The sequence below is a fragment of the Mirounga leonina genome, unplaced genomic scaffold (genome assembly GCF_011800145.1).
Source record: "Mirounga leonina isolate KUSES-001 unplaced genomic scaffold, KU_Mleo_1.0 Mir_151, whole genome shotgun sequence".
Lineage (NCBI taxonomy): Eukaryota > Metazoa > Chordata > Mammalia > Carnivora > Phocidae > Mirounga > Mirounga leonina.
In genome coordinates, this window is record NW_023270377.1 from 50,640,433 (window position 1) to 50,666,239 (window position 25,807).

Here is a 25,807-nt window from a genome sequence, read left to right on the forward strand (position 1 = left end):
AGATAGGGAGAGAGAGAGAGATAGAGAGAGATAGCGAGAGAGATAGCAAGAGAGATAGCAAAAGAGATAGAGCGAGATAGTGCGGGCAGGAATGAGAGAAAGAGAGGGATAGTGCGCGCGCCCATGAGAGCTAGCGAAGGAGAGAGCTAGCGAGAGAGAGAGCTAGCGAGAGAGAGCTAGCGAGAGAGAGTGATAGCAAGAGAGAGAGAGAGAGTGCGAGAGAGAGCACAAGCAGGGAGGAGAGGGAGAAGCAGGCTCCCCACTGAGCAGGAGCCCTATGTGGGACTCAATCCCAAGACCCTGAGATTAAGACCAGAGCCGAAGGCAGCTGCTTAACCAACTGAGCCACCCAGGCATCCCTTTTTTGAATGATTTTTAAAATTTCTTGTGTTCTGCCCCCAGAGAAACAGCTCTTGAGTTCATTACACTGATTGTCAATTCACATATTTTAATCTATGTGAATTTCTACATGCAGGCATTATTTTTCCCTCTTAAAAATATCTTCTCATGTACTTCAAAATTATTTTTTGATTATTCACTAGCCTTCTAGTGAAGAACATACCACATACTATCAAAATTATTTGCTAACATACATATATACACAAACAGTAAAATAGCCAACAGGAAAGTAACTTTGAAAGCAGTTGTTCTCGAATCTCATGTCTATGGAAAAAAAAAAAATCAGTAATGCATAAAACATGGTACCTCTTAGAAAGCACTTAACCCAGCCCTCTCTAGACAGAAATGAGATTTTCAAAGTCTACTGAACAAAATAGACACCTTTCTTTTTCTCATTATCTAAGTAGGTGGGCAAGTAAGATTTTACTGATAAAGTAATCTATGAGGATTTATATCAGAATTCAGGAGACAATTAAATTTCATGAAACAAGACATGATGGCAAATCTATATAAAACAAGTATCTTAAGCACCACAAAAATTAAACATAGAAATGATCTCAGGATTTGAGAAGGCAGTTAATAATCAGTAAGTTCTATCTACATTGAACTATGCAGTTTTTGCTTTTCTTTTTCTTTTCTTTTGATGCTAAAATTGTTACTATACTTTGATGTCTGAGCTTTACATCACAGTTTGACTCGACTTTTCAAATACCCATTTCAATCTATAGGTTCTTCTCGATTTATTATTTATTTATTTAATATTTTGTTTTTAAGTAATCTCTATACGCAACATGGGGCTCGAACTCACAACCCTGAAATCACGAGTCACACACTCTACCAATTGAGCCAGCCAGGCACCCTGGTTCTTCTCATTTTAAAAAAGAAATTCAACTAAGTTCATTTTGACCACTTAAAGAGACTCAAGTGTTTGCACCAGGGCTAGACATATTACCTTAAACCATAACTGAGGTTTATATTTATTCAGTTCCTGAGTCGATCCATGACTTTGTCATTAACAGAACTCCCAGTAACATTAGTAGGCCAGGTTTTTATTACCTATGGGCATTTCAAGATTGGAATATGGCTTAAACATTACTGCCTAAAAGCAAACAAAGAACAGATAATTTGTAAAGCTCATCAATTAGCAATCCCTAATGGGTAAGAAAAAAAAATGCCTGTAATACAGATGGTTGTGCTGTAGTAACTTGATAAAAATCAATGAAGTAAATTAATCAAGATGATTTATCACATAAAAGACAACATCTTTTTTTTTTTTTTAAAGATTTTATTTATTTATTTGACAGAGAGAGACACAGCGAGAAAGGGAACACAGGAGTGGGAGAAGGAGAAGCAAGCTTCCCCTGGGGAAATCGGAGGGGTAGACGAACCATGAGAGACGATGGACTCTGAAAAACAAACAGGGTTCTAGAGGGGAGGGGGGTGGGAGGATGGGTTGGCCTGGTGGTGGGTATTGAGGAGGGCACATTCTGCATGGAGCACTGGGTGTTATGCACAAACAATGAATCATGGAACACTTCATCTAAAACTAATGATGTAATGTATGGGGATTAGCATAAGAATAAAAAAATAAATTAAAAAAAAAAAAAGAAGAAGCAAGCTTCCCGCCGAGCGGGGAGCCCAAAGCGGGGCTCGATCCCAGAACCCTGGGATCATGACCTGAGCCGAAGGCAGACGCCAAACGACTGAGCCACCCAAGCGCCCCAACAACATCTATTCTATGTCTTTCTGTAAATAAAAAAGATGAAAATTTTTTTTACATTATTTATAACTATCAATATATATATATATATAGTAGGTACAGGACTGGGGTTCAAATCTCAAGTGCAACACTTACTATCTGTGTAACCTTGTCAATGGCTCAGTTACCTCATCTGAAAGTGGAAATAAAGACAATTCTTATGATACTTATACCTATTGTTATGAGAATTCAGTGGCATGATGTTTGTAAAATAGTAAGTATAATGCCTGGCACTTAAGATCTTAAGAGATGTTAGATATTGACTTAATATATATACACTGCTTCAAAATATATCTACATCAACCAATCAAGGAATGAATTTGAGTTTAAGAAATTCAGGTGAACAACTGGAAGGAATAAAAAAAAAAATAAGAAAATCAGACCATTGCCAGTCAGTGAACATTAAGTAGGAAATGAGTTAGATAGCAAGTATTAGACTTGTACTAATTAATTGGTACCTGGAAGATCTGGAGCATGAATCAGAGTACAGGGGATCTCTTATTACTTTTCCATTCTTATACATGGAGATGATTTTACTAAATTACTTGATAAGTGATCCTCTCAACATGAAACTTTGACCATATAGGAATGCTGCAAATCAAGGCCCAAATCCCAAGTTATCAACTTGTGAAACTGGAACAGCTTGAAGCCCTGAGTATTACAATAGCAAACTTGATTAAATTATTCCCTAGGTGTAGAAGCTAGACAGCCACTGATTGTCCCTCCACATGTCCACTGTTTTAATTCTTCTCAACAAGCTTGCTTTGACCAAATCACATGTTATCTAATTCATACTAATTTTCCACAAGGTCTTCTCTACATCTGGTGTATATTACTTTCATTATCCTAATTAGCTATTAATTACGATTTTCTCACAACATATAAAATGTACGTGCACTCTTGCAAGAACTGTATTTGACAGATATTCACACTTATTTAACTTTAACAGCTCTACCTAAAGACAAAGGCTAGAATATCAAAAATGTCTTGTAGTGACTAATTAAGTATTGGGGAGGGAAAAAGTAGATTTGCTTAAAATTTTTCATTTGGATGGGCATATGCTATCTATATTAAAAATAATGAAGATTCCATGCCACATTTTTATGGACAATTACATAAAATAAGGCAACCCACAAGTGTGCAAATGAGCACATGTCTGAAATTACTCAAAGTCCGCCTTCTTGTTTGACTTTTACAGAAATTCTTATTTACGGCCACTTGAGAACTGAGCCATAGGCCCATGTCCTCTTACTGTGTGTATGCAGTAAAAAACCTAGGGGGTGGAGCCAGAAATATTTATAAAGTTTACTGAATGAGAAATGATATTGAGGTATAGACATTTCAACGTATCTATTCATGGGTCTGCTGTGTCGAAGGAAGACCCTGGGGATACAAAACTGCAAGTCAATAGCTATGTCACAATCCATAACCCATAAATCCACACACAGTGTGCCGGATGAGCGTTCTGATGGATGTATACACAAGTACAGAAGAAGGAGGGCCACACAATCCACAGTCAAAAGAGGATGAGAAAGTCTTACACAGAGGAATTTCAAGCAAAGAATATGGTCAGATTTATGATTCTGAAATACCCTTCTGGTACAAAGGTGGGAAATGGGTTGGGGAGGGAGAAGGAAAGGCAGAGGCATGGACTGCAACTGAAGCCAGCACCACCACTTGTAATGCTAACCACTCCAGCTAGTGAGCTTGGTTCGCTAAGTGGAGAACTGTCCACATCTGGCACTACTAACACCCTGAGAAGAGACAGCACCCCAAAAACAGGTGCTCTAACCATAACACTAATAGAACATTCTCAGATTTTCCCTTACAGAATTCTTTAAATAGCACTGAGAACATATCATCCATAAATTTTAAAAATATTTATTGATTCCTACCTCATGTAATGACTCGTATTACCTCTAAGAAGAATACAAACATGCAAAAAGTAGTATTCTGTCTTCAAAGACCTTGCAAACTAGCAAAGAATTAACAAATGCTGGAATAATCAATCCACCTCTTGACTACCATAACGTCAGGATCGTTGTATAGGTTGCTTGTACTTAGATTTTCAGCAGAAAAGTATTCATATATGGTTCTGTCCATAGTCTGCTGTGTAGATTGAGCTATGTGCTTGTATAGCTTAACAATGTAGACATATAAAATACAAATAAAACAAATTTACTAATCAAACATACATTCATTTCCTTGCCGTTATTATTGAAAAAGATGGGTTTCAGAACTTACGTAACACAATAAAATTCCTTTACCTCAGAAATCCAAAAATCTAGAAATTTGAGAAATCAAGGGAAATAATGAACTAATCTACTGTATATGTGGGTGGGTTGATTTCATAATTATACAACATGCTAAAGCCACTGAACTCCCTGGATCTCCGAATATCCATGGGGACAGGCATCCTGGTCTGATGAGTAAGCTACATATTTCTAGCTTTTACTGGAAATGTTGCAAGCAAGGTGAGAATCTTGTTACTTTATTGTTGTCCCACTTTACTAATCATCTTCTCTTCTCAAACATCACTGAATATTTTGATGTAGAGATTCCATCAAGATCAACCAAGAAATATCATCTATAAAAGCCTTATGGGAAGTCTCACTCCACCACAGCTGCTCAGACATTTCTAAAAACTGCTGCCAATTGTTAATTGAGTTTCCCTAAATCAAAGCAGCCTCAAAATTATCCCATGTTCTAAGAACTTGTACTAAGAAATCACTAAGATCTAATCAAGTTGTATATATGAATATAGCAAAGACAGAGATTCATTGTCACATATGTATATGGATGAGAAAACATTTTCATCGTGGGCAAAGTGACATCTAATAAAAGAAAATTTCAATAGATAAAACACTGTAAGGTGTAAAAAATTAAACATTTGGGGAAGGTATGTGCTATGGTGAGTGCTGTGAATTGTGTAAGACTGATGAATCACAGACCTGTACCTCTGAAATAAATAATACATTATACATTAAAAAAAAAAAAAAAGATAGTAGGAAGGGGAAAATGAAGGGGGGGAATCGGAGGGGGAGATGAAGCATGAGAGACTATGGGCTCTGAGAAACAAACTGAGGGTTCTAGAGGGGAGGGGGGTGGGAGGATGTGTTAGCCTGGTGATGGGTATTAAGGAGGGCACGTATTGAATGGAGCACTGGGTGTTATACGCAAACAATGAATCATGGAACACTACATCAAAAACTAATGATGTAATGTATGGTGATTAACATAATATAATAAAATTAAAAAAAGAAAATTATGAAAGGGAACAATTTCAAAGGTAGATGCAATCACACAATAAAGGTAGTAGATTAATCACTTATGAAACCAATACGGAGGTTAAAACACAAAAGGAGTAAAATCAATTTTATCTACAAAATCTGCCAAGGAACTCACAAAAAAAGGATGGAAAATATAACATTATATACATACAATGTGGAGGACGGAGTAAAAATGCAATGCTTTTAGAATGGGATTAAACTTAAATGACCATCAACTTAATACAGATTGCTATATACTTAAGATGTTATATATGATCCTCATGGTAACTGCAAATCAAAAACCTATAATAGATATACAAAAATCAAGAGACAGAAATCCAAGTATAACACTAAAGGAGGTCGTCAAACCACAAGGGGAGAGAGCAAGAGAAGAAAGGAGCAGAGAACTTAAAAACAACCATAAAACACGTAATAAGATGGCAATAAATACATACCCAGCAATAATTACTTTAAATGCAAATGGACTAAATGCTTCAGTCAAAAGACAGAGGGTGACTGAATGGATTAAAATAACAAGACCCATCTATATGCTGACTATAAGAGACCCACTTCAGACCTAAAGATACATGCAGACTGAAAATGAAGGGATAAAAAACATATACATACATGTAAGTGAAAAAAAAAAGCTACAGCAGCAATCCTTCTATCAGACAAAATAGACTTTAAAACAAAGACTGTTGCAAGAGAGAAAGAAGGGCACTATATAAAGGGAAAATACATCAAGAAGATGTAACAATTGTATCTACGCACCCAACATGGGAGCACCAAAATACATAAAGCAATTATTAACATATAAAAAGGGAGAAACTGATGGGATTACAGTAATAGCAGGGAACTTTAACACCCCATTTATATCACTGGACAGACATTCCGAACAGAAAATCAACAAGGAAATTGTGGCTTTCAATGACACATTAGACCAGATGGACCTAACAGATACATACAGAACATTCCATCCAAAAACAGCAGAATGCACATTCTTTCCAAGTGCACATGGAACATTCTCCAGGCGAGATCACATGTTAGGCCACAAAACAAGTCCCAATAAATTTTAATAAGCCTGAAATCATATCATGCATCTTTTTTGACCACAAGAATATGAAACTAGAAATCAGTTACAAGAAACCTGGAAAAAAGGGGCGCCTGGGTGGCTCAGTCGGTTAAGCGCCTGCCTTCGGCTCAGGTCATGATCCCAGGCTCCTGGGATGGAGCCCTGAATCCGGCTCCCTGCTCAGCAGAGAGCCTGCTTCTCCCTTTCACTCTGCCTGCCGCTCTGCCTACTTGTGCTATCTCTCTGTCAAATAAATAAATTTAAAAAAATCTTTAAAAAAAAAAGAAAACTGGAAAAAAGCACGAACACATGGAGGCTAAACAACATGGTACTAAACAATGAATGGGCAAACCAAGAAATCAAAAAGGAAATAAAATACATGGAAACACAACTGTCCAAAATATTTAGGATGCAGCAAAAGCAGTTCTAAGAGGGAAATTTTATAGTAATACAGACATACCTCAAGAAACGAAAAAACTCAAGCAAACAACTCAACCTTACATCTAAAGGAACTAGAAAAACAAGAACAAACAAAACCTAAAATTGGTAGAAGGAAGGAAATAATAAAGATCAGAGAACAAGCAAATGAAATAGAGACTAAAAAAAAAAAACACAAAAAAACACAAACAACAACAAAAAAACCAAAACAACACAAAACAATAGAAAAGATCAAGGAAACCAGGAGCTGGTTCTTTGAAAAGTTCAACAAATCTGATAAATCTTTAGGCCAGACTCACCAAGAAAAAAGTAAGAGAGAAGACCAAAAATAAAATCAGAAATGAAAAAGGAGAAACTGACACCACAAAAATACAAAGGATTATAAGAGAATATTATGAAAAAATTATATGCCAAGAAATTGGACAACATAGAAGAAATGGACAAATTCCTAGAAACATGTAACCTTCCAAGACTGAATCAGAAAGAAATAGAAAATTTGAACAGACCGATTACTAGCAGTGAAATTGAATCGATAATCAAAGAACTCCCAACAAACAAAAGTCCAGGACCAGATGACTTCGCAGTGAATTCTACCCAGCATTTAAAGAGTTAATACCTATTCTTCTCAAACTATTCCAAAAAATAGAAGAGGAAGTAAAACTTCCAAATTCATTCTATGAGGCCAGCATTAGCCTGATACCAAGACCAAATAAAGACACTACAAAAGAAGAAAATTATAGGCCAATTTCCATGATTAACATAGATGAAAAATCTTCAACAAAATATTAGCAAACTAAATTCAGTAATACATTAAAAAAATCATTTATCACAATCAAGTGGGATTTATTCCAGAGACACAATGGTGATTCAATATTCACAAGTCAGTCAATGTGGTACATCAAATCAATAAGATAAAGGATAAAAACTGTATGATCATCTCAACAGATGCAGAAAAAGCATCTGACAAAGTACAACATTTCCTCATGATAAAAACTCCCAACAAAGTAGATTTAAAGGGACTATACCTCAACATTATAAAGGCCATGTGTAAAAAACCCATAGCTAAAATTATACTCAATGGTGAAAAACTGAAAGCTTTTCCTCTAAGAACAGGAACAAAACAAGGATGCCTACTCTCACCACCTTTACTCAACATAGTATGGGAAGTCCTACCCAGCAATCAGACAAGAAGAAGAAATAAAAGCCATCCACATTGGTAAGGAAAAAGTTAAACTTTCACTATTTGCAGATGAAATGATTCCATATATAGAACACTCTAAAGACTCTACCAAAAAACTACTAGAACCGGGATCAAGCGCCACATTGGGCTCCCTGCTCAGCCAGGAGCCTGCTTCTCCCTCTCCCTCTGCTGCTCCCCTGCTTGTGCTCTCTCGCTCTCCGTCAAATAAATAAATAAAATCTTTAAAAAAACCCACAAGAGATAGATATGGCTAGAATCAGAATCTTACACTTGTGAGAATGGCTAGAATAAAAAAGATAAGAAATAACAAGTATCGGCGATGATGTAGAGAAAAAGGAACCCTTGTGGACTGTTGGTGGGAATGCAAACTGGTGGAGCCACTGGGGAAAAACAGTATGGAGGTTCCTTAAAAAATTAAAAATAGTATTACCATATGATCTAGTAATTCCATTACTGGGTATCTACCCAAAGAAAATGAAAACACTAATTCAAAAAAATATGCACCCCTATTACTACAGCATTATTAACGATAGCCAAGAGAGGAAAGCAGCCCAAGTGTCCACTGATAAAGATGTTGTGTATACACTTACACACACACCCACACCCACACAGAGGAATATTACTCAGCCATAAAAAAAAAAAAATGAGATCTTGCCATCTGCAACAACATGGATGGACCACAGGGTATAATGTTAAATAAAATAAGTCAGATAAAGACAAATGCCATACAATTTCACTCATTTATAGAATTTAAAAAACAAAACTAACAAAGAAAAAGGGAGAAACAAAAAACAGACTCAAATACAGAGAATAGAGAGAGGGAAGTTGGGGGCATGGGTGCAACAGATAAAGGGGATTAAGAGTACACTTGTCTTATGAGCACCGAGTAATACGTGGAACTATTGAATCACTATATTGTACACCTGAAAGTAATATAACACTGTAGGTTAACTACTCTGGAGTCAAAATTTAAAAAAGAATACATTTATCATGATGGGCACTAATGTATAAAATTGTTAAATTGTTATATTCAACATCTAAAACTAATATAACACTGTATGTTAATTATACTTCAATAAATAAAACGCACCCTTCATTTCTTTCCCAGCACTCCACAGTTTCCTGTACTCTGCCCTTTCTCCTTTTTCAATCACCCATATCTTCTAAAATGGTATAAAATTTCATGTTTATCACGTGGTTTGTCTCACTCCACTAGACTGTAAACTCAGTGAGGGTAGTGATCTTTTTTATATTTCATTCACTACTATACGCAAGTGTCTCAAATGGTACCTGATGCAACATTGGAACTCAAATACCTATGGAATTAATTGTGTGGATGGAGAGGTGGAGCTTCACTGGTATGACCAAAGGGAACAACTACACAAGGAAAATGTGCCCAACCGGCAAGCAGAGTCTTCTTAGAAGTAGGGGCTGTGGGCCTGGCTACATAATTAGCAAGTGCCACCTCATTTCACTGTAAGGGATGCTGAATATGCCCATTAACACTCCTGATACGGGGCAAGGTTTATGGAACAAAGGGACAATCCAGGCATCCTGACTACTGCTCATCTTTTCTACTATCATTAAGATGGCAGAAGAGTATCAATTTCTGTCCCAATCTTTTGGACTGTAGAAGCATAGTAATGTCCATGTTTCTGAATACCTCCTGCTACCATGCTGGTGGGGGTGGAAAATGCACTCATTATATTTCCCTATCTTCCCGAATCACAACTAGAGCTGTTTTAATTTTAATAATGGTTTCACTTTAAAAAAAAACAAAAACAAAAAAAACGCTACTAGGTACCAATCCCAGAGACAAGTGCTTTTGTCTGGTATTGACAGTATGGTCAAAAGTCAATGGCTGTAACCTGCTGCCATCCATACCAGGGTAACAGTACAAGTAAGCGTCGATAACACAGAAGCCTCTGCTAAATTGTCCTTTTCACTGCAAATTATTCTGCTGAAAATGTAAAATTTTGATGAACCCTTACTTGTTGGAACAATGCCAAGGAACAAAGGGCTAAAGAAGTCAGGTCAATTTCCTGTCATTGATATAAATTCAACACAATACGTTTCTTTGTGAATGTCTAATGTTGGCCCTTTTACTGCCTTGAAAATGGTCTCAATGATAGTCTCCAAAATTGACTAACCTAAGTAAAATCACAGCTATATAGGATTTTAAAAAACCAAACAAACAAACCCTCTTTAATCCCTACCATATAAATAATGGTTACATTAATAGCATCTATACTTCTGGCTCTCGACCACCTAATAGATTTATTCTAGTAGGACAATAAAAACTGTTAAGGGAAATGAGGAAAGAGCATAGGGATTATTACTTTTAGCATTTAATAGTGTTAGAGTCTTGATGTTTGTTTGCATTTGCTTGGAATAAGTATCTCAGGGAAAATTAAGTTCTAAGCTGAGGCAACCATTTGAAATCCCAGAAAAGGCTCCCGGGGATAGTTGGGCTTTTTTGTGACAATAGATTCTCTCATGAAGTACACCATTCCCTGATGAGAAAGACCTGGCACTGCTTCATGTGAAAAAAATGTTGACCAAGGCAAGGAATGGGACGATTGGTCTGGGAATGAGTGTTTTAATGAAAGAAAGATGAAACTGGCTGTGCTTTGGCAGGACATACCCCCAAACATCCTGAGAGCCATTGTCCTGGCCCACAGATGATGCCCACACACTGCAACTGTGCAGGTTCCCACTGACATCTGCTGGCACGGGGGACAAAGGCCTGATCCGAAAGCAGTCATGGTGGATTCTGCTTCACTAGAGTCACATGAAAAACAAACGAACTTCCCTGCTTCCTCCCCCCACCAAAAAAAACCCTACCAGGGGAACAGATCTGAGGCTCAGCAGTGCTACTCACTCCGTGCATTTCTCGGGAAGTGTATAAACAGGGATACGGAGATAGCAATTGTAGGAAGGAAAAGGCAAATCTTTTTTTTTTTTTTTTTTTAAAGATTTTATTTTTATTTATTTGAGAGAGAGAGAATGAGAGACAGAGAGCATGAGAGGGAGGAGGGTCAGAGGGAGAAACAGACTTCCTGCTGAGCAGGGAGCCCGATGCGGGACTCGATCCCGGGACTCCAGGATCATGACCTGAGCCGAAGGCAGTCGCTTAACCAACTGAGCCACCCAGGCGCCCGGAAAAGGCAAATCTTTAAAAAAGAGTGATGCAGTCAAGTGTGATAAATGTGAAATAAAGAAGATGCAAGAAGTGGACCCTGGATGATCCAGGTCACAGGACTGTTAAACATTTTACCTCTGGAACAACGAACAGGTCAGCTAGTTTAGGCGGGCATCACACTTGCTTGTAACCACATTTTATAAAAGGATACCAATGCAGTAAGTGATAATACTGAAGTTTACATATTCATTCATAAAAATGAGTTTACATTACCCGCAGTGATAATACTGAAGTTTACATATTCATTCATAAAAATGAGTTTACATTACCCGCAGAAATGCTTGATGTGTTCTGCAGTTAGCTCCTCTGCTTGACACTTTTATGCTGCCTGTGATCACATCCGACGTTCCATTAGAAGAAAAGTAAAATCTCGATGGAGAGTCTATCTTCCGGTTCACATCCAGACTCATGTTATAAAACAAAACTGCAAAATGCAGAGAGAATTGCAATTAATATAAATAATTCCCTAAAAGCATTATTTTTAAGTGAAAATAGTCAAAATTATATCCCAACACTAGAAGTATCTTAAATTCTCTTCATTAAAAGGCTTTTAAAAACTAGCCTAAAATATGGAAGAGGAAACAATTTAAAAATACTGATTGTTAAAATTGTTATAAAAAATTTACAAACTTCTCTCTGGTTTCCATTTTTTAACTATTAACATCTTCATTTACTTAATCTTCCTACATATAAACATTTCAAAACTACAATACTAAAACTGTGACTCCTAATAAAAGTTCTGAGCAAAGTTTCAGATTTCTCTGGAGTCCTTTATGTCCTTCGAATATCTAACTAAGGAAGCATAGACAGAACACTACACTCAAACGCCACTTGTGATAATTCTATCTTGTGTGGTTACATAACTAATTTTGTGTATGGTTAGGTTCATTTCTTTCTGTTTGTTTCTGATTTGAGAGGTTATTTATTATTTTTTAAAATGTAATGTGAACATTACAAACCTATATCAACAGTTTACTCAAAGGTGTCTCCTTTTCCAGCCCTGGACCCTGATTAATCTCCTCTGTGTTCTCATTGGTTTCCAGTTTGAACTTCCAGTGTTGATTTGTGCAAAATACTGACATTCTCTCAATATTCTGGCAGTCTGGTAAGATTTACTTCAAATCTGACATAGTAAATAATCATCTGCTAATGAATATCTTCAACCAGCAAAGATCTAAGTAAAATTAACAAGCAACCAAAAAAATTCCAAGCCAGATATTACCAAGAAAGAGCCATTTTTTAAATCTAAAAGGGTTCTTTGCAAAACAAGCTACATCTAATAGTTTGCTGAGATATCAGCTCATTATATAGGTGCAATAATTCATAAATGATATTTTAAAGGATTTATTTAATTCCTGAAGTGTTCGATCACATTTGAGGAGTAACTTACTCTTCTAGAAGGATTTTATCTACTAATTTCAAGGCAACAGAAGTATAAAACCCGTAATACTCCTACAAACTTCAAATCAATTTTTTAACCTTACTTTTATTTAGAAAATAAATAACAAAGTCCAAGTCAATTGGCTTCAAAATTACAATAGCTGAGATTCAGTGCCTCAGAGGCTTGGCTGCAACTGAAACAATGATCTACAATTCATCACCATGCGTTCACACAAAAAGTAAATTAAAAAAAGGTAAATAAAAACCCACTTGTAGTAAGTGGCAAAACATCCTCGTTTTATAAACATGCTTACCTTGTGAATTATTTCTCCCAAGGACTCATTTTATGCAACTGTAAAGCTTGTATTTGTAACAATGTTGTGATTATTTATGAGTTTCATATATTTGTTTTCAACGATTTTTAAAAATGTCTGGTCACAATGGAATTGGTAGTCGGACAAGCACTGGTTTTGCATAAAGAGAAACAGTCGTATCTGCTTAACGTGTATCGTTCAGATAATCCATCAGTGTGACTGTGTTACTGTGTTCCTGGGGCCATGCTCTGACATTAGCACTTCTCCGATCTGTAACCTTAGATTAAGGTTTTGCCCACTGTCCTGGCTCTAGCCAGGACTTCGGCAGTGCACTTTTAAAAATGAGTTTGATCTAAAGTAGATCTACTAGGCTCATTCTGCACTTCTCATTACAGGCTAATTCGGACTGAGACCTCTGAAACTATGTACCCATAGTTTGGTTCAGCGTATTTGCTGCCCTTCATGATGTTTGGATGATGAGAGCCCGCAGGGTCACAAATACAATCAACTCTTGATAGGTCTTGCGTGGCTCATGAACTGTATATATTATTAACGTCCAAATAAAAAACCTGGGTATGCTTCTCCCCTACTATTGGCTAGTTTCATTAGTCATTCTAATATTAGCTTAAGTATAACATAAACAGGAACATAACCTGCTAGAAAAAATGTAATATACACAAAGTCACATGTATGTGATTTGACATTAACCACAATTTTGCATGAGCCAGATCAGTGCTACTTTCTCCAGAGCAGCTAACTGAGAGCTACCTATGTAAAGAGAAAAGGACGTGGCTCTCAGGAGCTGACAGTCACAGAAAATCTTTGAGAGATGTGTGTTATTTATGGAAATTGGAATCAGCGTCTAGATTTGAGATAAGCTTCTTCAGTTACTCAAAGGATAAAATATAAAGAAAAGACTCTTCTCCCTCTCAGGACTTCCAACTTAAGCCAGCTTCAGCTATAGAAGGAGCCCAGTTAAATGGAGGAGAAACTGTGAGAATGTTCTTTCTATTCTAAACTAAAGCTAAAGCTCAGTTTAGCTCACCCTAATATAGCAAGTGATACTCCCGCTTTTCTTCTTGTCATAACTTCTAGACAACGATAGCCTCCTATGGTGCCCCTCTTGTTGGTAAGAACAACACAAGAACCCAAGAGATGAGGCAGCGAGTGTCTTGGCCTCTAAGGTGAGACACAGTGAGGGCTCAGAAGAGGACCACGAGATGAATGAGTGGAGTGCACACTCAGGCAGGGTAAATTCTGTAAGGGCACCCTTACCAATATAACCTGGAACCTCTTTGCCCTTGTATGAGAAACAGAGTGTTAGATCCATGCACACAGAAGGCAATCCATTTTCAACACAGTCAAAATTTGTTCTATTTACTGACTCAGGATGGTTTAAGGAAGCTTTGACAATCACTACAGGTCTTGTCCTAAAAAGGAAATAAAATTAGCAATATTAACTGCAGAATTATTTTTTCCCTAAGAAAAAACTGCATTTGTTTTGTCAGTTGCCATCATCAAGTAACTTCATGAAATTGCTTTATTAACACTATGTGCATATACACTCAATTACATTTCTGTGCATGAATCAAGAGAAATTTTCTTTTAAATGCTAAAAATATTGACTTTGCTTGATGGTTTGTTTAATTATAATATCCACGTAAGGTGGAAAGAGTATCCTAAAGTTCAATAAAATTTCAGAAAATAAAAAAAACGCATTATGAGGTCACCACCAATGCTGATTTTAAAAATTGCCTCCCATCATTTACAATTAAGCCCAATTGTCATTAAGCAGTAAAATGCATCAACCTTACCTTAACAACACAGCAGAATCAGACCGAAAAGCACCAACTGCCACATCTGGAGGATGAAAAACAATAGATTAATGAACATCATTAGTCAAAGAGAATTATTTTTCAGCCATAAATACTTCACTATGTTTCACCTTTTGACTGTATCAAAACACCATTTACAGAAAATTAATTAGAAAAGATATACTTACATCTGAGGATTCATTCCACATTTGTCTGAGTCTATTCATCTGTAATAACATCCATCCCTTTACTATAAGCAAACTTTATGATAAAAATAGGATATAAAGATAAGCTTACTAAAAAAATATTAAAATTTTTAACTACAAACATTCACCTAGGAATCTCCTCTCAAAGTACAAAAAAAAAGTCTTTCTTTTCAGCATCTTATGTTTGATTTATTTTCATAGGTGCTTTTCATTTTTTCAAGAACAAAGAATAAAATGTCAAGTAACTAACACTGTAAAGCTGAGGAATTATTTGATCATTTCTGACCCATCCTTGAATTCAAAAGAGCTTTAAAAATGAAGGAAATAAATTACCAGTAGATTAGAACTTTTCCATACCAGTTTTATGTACTTTGCAATAAAGCAACATCCACAATAGAGCTCATTTCAATTTATGAAATATGATTTTATACTCACCTACATAACCATTATTATCTGCATCAATTTGTCCAGATATAGACTGTCCAAACATACTTAATGATTCACTGATTTGAAGTCCTTCAATTCTCTGAAAAATAAGTAAGTTGAGTAGGAAGCAGTTTTTGCACACCTGATATCTCAGAGAAGCAATGATTTAGTTAAATAATGAGCCTTACAATACCCAGGCACATTTTCTAACAAAATGCATTTAAGTCAAATACATGCATCTAAGAGAAACAAAAGTTTCCAGTTTGAATTGGGCAGGTGACATCTACTTTGTGACTAGAAGAAAAAAATTACTTCGTGACTAGAAAAAAAAATCACAAAGAGAAAATTATATAGTACAGATCTTCTTAACCAGCCTTGACTCCCTCTCCCCAGTCTCCTTTCAGGCTCTGTATTTATTTCCCAGATGAACATGAAAAACCAAACAAGTAGTTTGGAAAAGGAGACATGCATAATCACTTAGTGGAGCCTACTCCTCAGGCTTATGATGAAAGCCACCCTATTGAGCCAGACTGTTTCCTAGCATGTGACAATTGAAGTCAGACATGTGTTTCCTATTCTATAGGTCTAATTTCACATCCAGATGCTGATTTACATATATCAGCCTGCTATCCATGCTAAGAAAATCAGTAATTTTTACTAGACAAGTATAGATTTCTCATGTTAAATATGGAGAACCATTTGTCCATTTTGCTCCACCAAAAATAACAGTATTAGCTAATATTTCCATAAAAGTATCTTTAGAAAAACTTCTCTGCATGTGTATGGAGTGTTTTCTATGCACCGAAATACCCTGATTTGTCAAAAAACAAAAGTAAAGTCAGTTAGATCAGGGAACTTTATTAAAAGCTTCCATCCTGAAGCTGCGCCTGAAAGGAACAGAGTATCATGTGTTCGCTCTCCCAGTGTGACCTCCCTGAAATATGGGGCTTTAGGCACAAGGCAAGACACAGTTAATCAAAGCCACATGGGCTTATTCAAAACAGTACAGATACCATCTCAGAACATAAATTTGTGGAACGCAAAGAAAATCTTCAGTAGGTTAAAAACAAATGAGAATGCATGGAACACTACATCAAAACAAACAAACAAACAAACAAGAATGGATGTGAACCAAAACTCTTAGTTATGGAAAAAAATGATTTCAAAGAGTTATTAACAACCTTCAAAATGAGACCACCTACTCTTATCACAAGAAAAGGGTGAAATAGATATTAAATACTTGAAAGAGCAAATTAAGAAAAATAAGTCCACACTAACACCGGAAGTTTCAGCAATCATTTATTATCAATGCTTCTTTCCAAAACAGAGTAGTAGTCTACCTGTGAGAACACTGATGAGATCCCATCTGCTCGGCCATTGTAAATATAAATAGCACCTCGCAAGTCATCTTCTTGTGGAGCTCCAATCGCGACATCTATTCCAGAATTTCAGTGGCAAAATAAATACATAAATTCTTAGTATAAAGAATGCAACTCTGAAAACTAACTTTCATACTTAATTCATATCACATAAGAAAATTCCTTATCAAAAAAAAACAAATACTTTACTCACTAGACAGAAAAAAGTATCACAAAATAAATATCATCATAACAATGTACAGGACTGTGCAGAATCATCTGTGCATCGAAGCAGCAGGGTGAAGAGGTCTGAGACACGCTCTAACACAATGGTTAAGGATGTGGGCTCTCCAGCCAAACCACCAAAGCCTGACCCTCAGCCAGGCCCATTTCTTACCTTCATCGTGTCTCGGGCCCCTCACCTATAGCATGGGATCGTAAGAGAAGAACTCACCCTCAGCATTGGATGTAGCTCATGTAAAGTGTTTAGAGCAGACCCCAGCACATAAATTATCATCTGTGAGTATTATAACCCTAAGATTCTTTATTTTGAGCTCTGGGTTTTACTTTATTTGCAAAAGGACTTCTAAATTCCTGTTTCAGTGAAAGCAATTAAGGTATTTGTTAAGGATATCTGTATTTATACACAAACATACATGCAAACTAGATTTTGGAAAGTGAATTTGTTCTGTAAAGTAATGACTGCATCACTTTTATGACTTGGGATTCACGTCAGATTATGATGCCAGGAGAAAAAATAGTTAATCAACTGACATAAGCAAGAGAAAACAAACTATGAATGACATGGTTGCTTAAGAGCCATAAATACAAAATGCACAGGAGAAAAATAACATTCTATAGTTGCAAGAGCATTTCATTAGTGTTACAAGGTATTATGTCTATTTATTTGGGTATATTCATGTGTTTATTCATATGTAATGTTTTCTTATTACTTCAACAGAAACCTAAAATACAGAAAGTTTGCTTTCATGATAGTCAATACTTACTAATTTATCAGATTTAAAACTTTAAAAACTACAATAGTAATTTCTGACTGCTGTTTCAATGAGAATAAAAACCTTCTTGAAATATAATTCTATGCCAAATGCAGTACAATTTTAAAAAAATTTTTTCTAAGTAGCCTCCATGCCCAATTTGGGGCTCAAACTCACCACCCTGAGATCAAGAGTCACATGGTCTACCAACTGAACCTCCAGGTTCCTCTTCAAGATTTTATTTTTAAGTAATCTCTACACCCAACGTGGGGTTCGAAATTACGACCCCGAGATCAGGAGTTGCATGACAACCAACTAAGTCAGCCAGGTCCTCCAAATGCTGTACAATTTCTAATACCAAGAAGTAAGTGATAGACATACCTTATATTTATAGTTTAGACATAGTAAGGCTGCTCTCTTGACCTGTGCAAAGTATTTTAAATTCTCATATACAACTATACCCATTCAGTGATTTATTCAGTGGACAACTACTGAACAACTACTGTATTCTGGGCATTTTCCAGGTGCTGGTCATACAGGGCAGTACCACGAAAAGGAACTTTATTCTTGTGGGGAAGAAGGGAGGTAAAACCAGAATAAAAATACCACATACGAGACGGTGGGGGAAATGATGGAAGGCTTTGCATAGAAGAGGAAGCCCCAAGCTGAGACTCCGTATTGACAGGTGACAGCCAGGAGAAGCACAGGGTGAAGGCACTTTAGACAGAGGAAACAGGCTGCGTAATGGCAGGTGACAAAGGGGCAACATTGCACACGTGAACAATGGCGGTGAGTTTGAAATACCGGGAGCCATATATACAGCCTAAATACTCACAGGAACATAAGGGGAAGGAGCAGGAAGGGAGAGAGGGAGAGGGGAGAGGAAGAGGGAGGTAAGGGAAGGAGTGTGGGGAGAAGTGTCCTGTGGCCACTGAAGACAAGACCAGTTACAGATGCCATTCTTCAAGGCCGGTTTAGACTTCAGCCAGTATGGCTACATCCTGAGTAACTAGGATGTGAAGATCATAAGTCTGGGCTACAAAGGTGTTGATACATGGAAATTCTTGCAGTAACAATTACTAGCCGTAGTGATGTAAGGCACATATCTTGAAACAATACAAATGGGCCTTTTCAAAGGAAATATAAAAAGGCCCAGATCAAGGTCATTCCAAGCAGAAGACATGTGGATTGCATTCAGTCTTTTCCTAGCTTATATATAGGTCCAAACTCTTATTTTCTAGGATTATATTTGGATCTTTTATAGAAAATACTAAAATTTTAGCAATCATTATAGTTAGAAGGAAAACATACATTATTTTTTTTTTTTTATGTCTGTGCAAGTCCATTTGGGACACAACATACAGAACAAACGCGGACATATTTGACAATGTTTCCTACTTTCCATCTGAACATTTTATTTCATTGTTAGTGTAAACTATAATTATCACTGGTATAATCACAATAATTTTAACATCAGCTAACACATAATGCTTATTACAACACGGGGAACCACTCTAGGGGCTTCACACGTACTAACTCATGTAACTCTAAAAACAACTATATCGAGTAGATACTTTTTGATCCCAACTCTGATGAGGAAACTGAGGCACAGAGTATAACTTGCTCAAGGCCCCAGAGCTTGGACGTGAAGCAGCTGGGATACAAACACTGCATTCTGGCTCCAGAGGCCATGCTCACTCATTCCCACGCTCTGTGGAATCATTAACTCTACAGGCTCTACCCAGTGTTTTCTTCCCCTGAAGACTTCTCCTGTTCTGTGTCAAAGAACTGTTCAATTCATGATTTGATAATCTATCAATATTTATTTCAGGGGCACATAAAGTAATAATAATACAGCTTATAATTTACAATTATAGAACTTTCTTATGGCTTGGCTCAAAAAATACTCAAACATATAGTCTAACAGTCACATAAAAATGCTCAAGGTGAAAAAACCTCAACTAAAAATAAGCGGTTTTTGCCAAATCTCTTTTACGGATGAAACCTGAATGCTGCCTGCCAGGCATGTTCGTCATGTAGGTCTGTTCGTGTACCTCTTCCCTAACTTCCTCATCCTTTTGAGGCAATTTTTATGCTGGACTGTTGCCAAACTGGTTATCTCCTTAGCAAATGGCTTGCTTTGCTTTTCTAAGTGCACAGGAAATTCATATTTTTTCTTTTTTGAATACAAAAAAGGGAAAGGATATGATGAATGCAAAAATAACTTAGGTCTGCTATGGAAAACACCACAAAAGTGTGCATAGTAAGAGGACATTGACTCTGATTTGCATCTCTGCCTGGCGGTGGAGGGAAAAGGAACAGGTGAGATTTTCATTCCCTTTCTACACCATCTCACACATCCTGCCATGAACACAAAGTAACTTCATCCATTTACTCCCAAAAAATTAAGTAAGATAGAGTTGGGGTAAAGAAATAGGGAAGTACATAAAGAAAAATAAAACACAGGTGCCTTGCTTTCTCACTCAGGCAGATATGGAGGAAAGGGCCTCAGGGAAGAAGTACTGACCCTGCTTCCAAATCCTCAGGGTCTTGTTCATATCCAAAACGTACAAAATGCTTACTCATTGGCAAAACAAAAATGCTATTCAGCCATAAAAAAGAAATTATCCTGCCATGTGTGACAACATGTATGTTCTAGATGGCATTTTGCTCAATGAAATAAGTCAGAGAAAGGCTAACACTGTATGACCTCACTAAGATGTGGAATCTAAAAAAGAACCTAAACTCAGAAATAGAAAATAGAACTAGAAAAACTCTAGAAATGGTAATATTTGTACACCAAATTACACTCTCTGACATTTAATAGGGTTCATATATTCGACATGCGATGTATATTCTATATATATTCAAAAGGGATATTCAATAACCCACTTTCTTCTTGAAGACAAACGTATTTTATACATTTCAAGTAGAATGAAGTCTTTACGCATCAGAAATTAAACAAGTGAAAACTTAAGAGTACTCCCTCGCTTATTTCTAGTATCTGAGTAAATTGCAACCTAACATCACCATATACTAATCGCCAATGGCCATATCAAGAGGAAAGACAATTCTGAGCCCTGAAAGCATCAAATACTTACTTGCTGAACTCTAGAAATTACGCACACTCCTCTCGAATCCATTCATCATTTTATGCACAATTTTACCAGACTTAGTTACCCCTCAGCTTTAGATTGAAAAGAGTCAATGTTAAGAGGGAAGGCGGGTAGACACAGGTACTTCAACAGCAGGGCTGACACCCTGGCAACAGACTCCGTAATGACACCTATTCCATTCTGGAGAGGTTTCCATATCAGTTGGTAAATAGCCACTATTGCTGGGTCTGCCAGTTGCCCCCTTACCACTGCTTAGGACTCTCTCCCACATTTCCCCAAATCCTTCCACAGTACAACAGCTGAATAATGAATGCCTAGCACAACAGGAGTCTTCTGGAACCTGCTCCAGCTTGGCAGCCAGCCTCTGTTGCGTCTTGTCAGTATCTTTACTGTACTTATTATCAAATAGTACAGTCTAAGGAGTCTGATCAATTAATCAATAACTGACAAGTGAGGAGAAGTCAGATGTAACACTAAAAAAAAAAATACACTTAGCATAACATTCCGGCTCCATTTTCTAGACAAAGGCAAATGACCTAAAATTCCACTCATATGCTCTTCCATGTACCATTTTCAAAGCAGAAATCAAGTATTGAATTAGATACTTTGAATTACCTTCAAAGCCATCATTATCAATGTCACCAAGATTAACTATAGATTCCCCAAATCTTGCAGCATATTTGTCACTTCCAATGAGCTCCGTTTCCATTTCATTCATTACTGCTCCCTAGACAGAAAAGGGGAGAAAAGGTGTCATCATAACACTCCCTGACAACTTTACACATGATTTACCTTTGTAATTGGATATGGATTTTTTTCTAATGCTTCAAACAAGTTGGACAAACTACAGACTGAGCTTTAGTACACACATCTCAGTTCAATTTAATAAATATTTATCAAGTATGTCAACACATATAATAGTATGATTAGAGCTCAGAGGACATAAAAATCGTCAAACTCATGATCCCTAGCTTTGAAAATCCAATAAATCATTTTGATAATTCAATCTAACAAATATTTATTGAGTTCCTACTAAAGGCAATGCACTACACAAAGAGTGAACAGGCAAAAGAGGACAAGGCAGTGTGTGTACAAGACACACTCCCCTTCCTGAAGAAGCCTAGTTACAGGGAAGGCTTAGCACAAACATGTAAACGACTCAGAAGTACAAACTGCTTTGTATTGTCAAGAAGCAAGGACAGCATATCTAATCGTGAAAACAAGGTGAGATCTCATAAAAGATGATATTCAAGGTGGTTATTGAAGGGTGGACATAATTTTGATATAGAGTATTATCAGCAGAACAAATTCCAAAGAATTTGGCTATTACAAACAGTATGTATAATGAAGAAGACCAAAAACCAAACCAAACCAAACCAAACCAGACTGAAATGTTATGGTGTGGTATTTTCAATACTGAGGGAAATTTACTCTCAATTTAAGGACTAGGAAGCCACTGAAGGTTTCTGAGTTGAGGAGTCGGCATACCTGAAGCTGGCCTTTGGAGCCTTAGCAATGAAACATGAATAGGTCAACTGCTATCTCTTAAATTGGAAGAGGAGTTATTACAATAAGACATTCAATAATGTTGCAATAATGAATCATTATAATAACAACTACCAGACCTCTTTCCAAACTCTGATCATGTCACTCTTATGTAGTAAGAAAAAAAAAAAAATCTACACACTATTCATCATAGCGGATCCTTTCCTCTTCTTTTTTTTTTTTTTTTTTTAAAGATTCTATCCACCTATCTGAGACAGAGAGAATGAGAGAGACAGAGAGCACATGAGAGGGGGGAGGGTCAGAGGGAGAAGCAGGCTCCCTGCCGAGCAGGGAGCCCAATGCGGAGCAGGGAACCCAATGCGGAGCAGGGAACCCGATGCGGGACTTGATCCCGGGACTCCAGGATCATGACCTGAGCCGAAGGCAGCCGCTTAACCAACTGAGCCACCCAGGCGCCCGGATCCTTTCCTCTTCTTAAACAAGTCTATTCAACATTCCCTAATCACACACAAATTCTTCTGCTTGTGATTGTGAAACACCCTTCACCTTTTATTTTCCAACTAAAAAACTCCTAAACTTGTCTTGTTCAAATACTTCCTCTGTGAATCCTTCTAGACCAAAGTGAATTGCTGCTTCTGCTTTGTACATGCTACTAATGTGCTATTTACCATGTTGTATTCAATTCTTTACTCTCGTGTTTATATCTTTTCTGGACCTGAGGTCTTAGAGGTCAGGATTAAGATTATTCTCAGCTGTTTTCATAGTTTTTGTTCCATTTCAGATACTCACTAAATGTTTACTTTTTTTAATGAATCATCTCTACAGACAGAATCACCGGCACCAGGAACAGTAAATGATTTTATCAAGAAATAAGGGATAAGAGAGCTCGCGAGGCTCCAAAGGAAATGCCTAATTTAAGGAGAAGGGAGAAAGGGCTCCCGGGAGGATGAGAAGGTGCAGACCAATGGCACTGGAGTTCCCAGGAAGAGGGTTTCACGAAGTGGTGATCACTCTTCAAGTATTCTCCAGTCAGAGAACGGTGACCAAGAGTTCTTGGGGGACCTCTGAGAGTTATTTTAACAGAAGTAGGTGGAAGCAAGATTCATTCAAGTATCATTCTTTCTTGAGTTCATTCAAAAACAATTATTGAGCACCCATTTCTCCAGTACTCTTTCAAACCCAAAAGAAACAGCAGTAAACAAGACAGAGGATTCCTCTCCACACAGTGTCTATACTCCAGCAGAAGGACAATATCAAACCAGATGAATAAATATGGAATATAATGCTAGGTAGTGGCGAGTGCCATTTTAGAGAGTTAACAAATACGAAGTTAGAAGGGAACAAAGAATCACCTATGTCAGAGGCGTTAAAAGCTGAAATCAATTATGAAATTACCTCGTATTCAACAGTGGTGCCTCAGGGGAGGCATGAGGGAAGAACAAGAGGGCAGCCTAATGGGTAGGGCTCCTTCCTTGCCCTTTAAACAAAAGAGATACACTTTTATCTGTCTTTCCTATTAGGACTGCTTAGGATTATCAGTGAGAAAAAAAGATCATATATCGCCTTATTTTAGGTGTATATGATAATTTTTAAAGTGCTCCCATAAAGTTTAGTTATAAAGAGAAGGAAAAGTATGCAGAATGAGGATGTAGCTGGTATAAGAAGACCACTTATGGATAGGGAAATGTGAAAGGTCTTTACAAAAAAAAAAAAAAGAAAAGAAAAAAGTAAAGCCTAATATTGCTATTAAGGACATGTGAATGATCACTTTGTAGATGGTATTGCTTTACTACTAAATTTAAGTTTAAACACAGTCTATGGAAATCCCAGTTCATAAATAACTTTGTTGCTCTATATCTGGAACTTTGAAAATCTCTTAGCTTTATAAGACAGTATTTTCTCTTTTGAATCATACAGTGTTTAGTCTGATGCTTAATATAGGAACTTATTAAATGCTCTAAAACCATTAAGATTACAAATACCTTCTTGAGACAGATTTTACTTTGTTGAATCCTGACTAAACATGCTGTGCCTTAAGAAAGGACCCAATTTTCTCACAAATCCCTTCTTGCTCTTAAATCAAAGGAACAGACCAAGAAGACCCCATTAAGGCCCTATCAGTTCTTTGTTTTGATTTAATGCCAAGAAGATAGACTGGCAAGATAGGGTCAGCAGAACTCTTTAAATTGAATTGTGAAGTGGTCAGTTTCTACTCCACAACATCCCCCATAATCTAAAACTCAACCGTAAGTGGTAATTACCTATTTCTACAACTACTATATCCACTTTGGAATGAGCTATGCCCATTTTATACTCTTTTCAGGAATATCATCTACAAATATTGTGCAAACTAACATCTTATCAAAACATATGGTTTCCTACTGTTTCCAAATCAATAAAAGCATCTCATACTTTATCTTCTCCTTCTGGTAATATTTCTAATTAAAGACATTCACGACAGAACCAATAATAAATCCACATTTTGAGGGATATAGAAAAATCATTCTTTCAAATTAGATTTGGATCATAATAAAACTAAAAGGAACTCCAACCACTTGAAGGACAAGATGTGAGTAGGAAAAAAACAGAACAATTGATCTCCTGCTTCTGGAATATCAACAGCTTCCCCTCTCCAAGCATGTTCCACTTTTAGAGCTTTAGTACAATACCAGAGTTTTTACTTTCGTCAGTAAAATTAGCCTAAGGATCTAGATACAGAACTCTGGAATAAGAATAGCTTCAATTTCTATCTTAATCCCATCAACAGCCTCTAGCTGGTGAGCAGTTGGACTTACCCAGCCAGAGTTGATGTACACGAACACTCTGCCTTCCTCCCGGATGATGCTCTGCATGGGAGCTCCCACGAGTAGGTCTGAGAAGCCATCTGCATTGAGGTCCACAGCACACACAGAGGCTCCAAAGTAAGAGCCAAGCTGCCCGAAAACAAAACCAGATCCAGTCACCGAGGGAAAAAAAGCAGTTATTCACAAAAGCTCTCAGCGATACCAAAGATGGAGACACTACCTTTTTTCCTTTCACTTCATGTAAGATATTTAGTTCTTTTGCATCGATGCTGAATATGTATGCCTGCAATTGGGAAAGGAATTAGGAAAACTCAGACTGCTAGCACATTAAAAAAAAAAATCTTCAGGGGATCAAAACATCAATTTTCATAACGTGTAACCGCTCACAAAGATTTTTGAAATTCCTTTTCAGAGTGATTCAAGAGGTTTAGGTGAAGCACATTCACATTAACAGGACTTCCTTGCCAAACTGTCTTCTCAGGAACGATGGTATTGATCCCCGAGGGCACAGCAAGTGTTGTTTGCCTCACTTTTCAAAGTAAGGCTCA

At 37.0% G+C, this 25,807-nt stretch overlaps 1 protein-coding gene across 1 annotated transcript in view; it reads right to left on the reverse strand.

The window, feature by feature from the left end:
- ITGA4 (integrin subunit alpha 4) overlaps positions 1-25,807 on the reverse strand; it is a 79,438-nt gene that overhangs the window by 30,270 nt on the left and 23,361 nt on the right. The window contains exons 8-15 of the mRNA XM_035007606.1: positions 25,480-25,542; positions 25,251-25,388; positions 21,565-21,676; positions 16,821-16,915; positions 15,490-15,580; positions 14,849-14,894; positions 14,310-14,464; positions 11,610-11,764 (exon numbers count right to left, since the gene is read on the reverse strand). Of these exons, the coding sequence (XP_034863497.1) occupies positions 11,610-11,764; positions 14,310-14,464; positions 14,849-14,894; positions 15,490-15,580; positions 16,821-16,915; positions 21,565-21,676; positions 25,251-25,388; positions 25,480-25,542 (855 nt within the window). The remainder of the gene's footprint in view (positions 1-11,609; positions 11,765-14,309; positions 14,465-14,848; positions 14,895-15,489; positions 15,581-16,820; positions 16,916-21,564; positions 21,677-25,250; positions 25,389-25,479; positions 25,543-25,807) is intronic.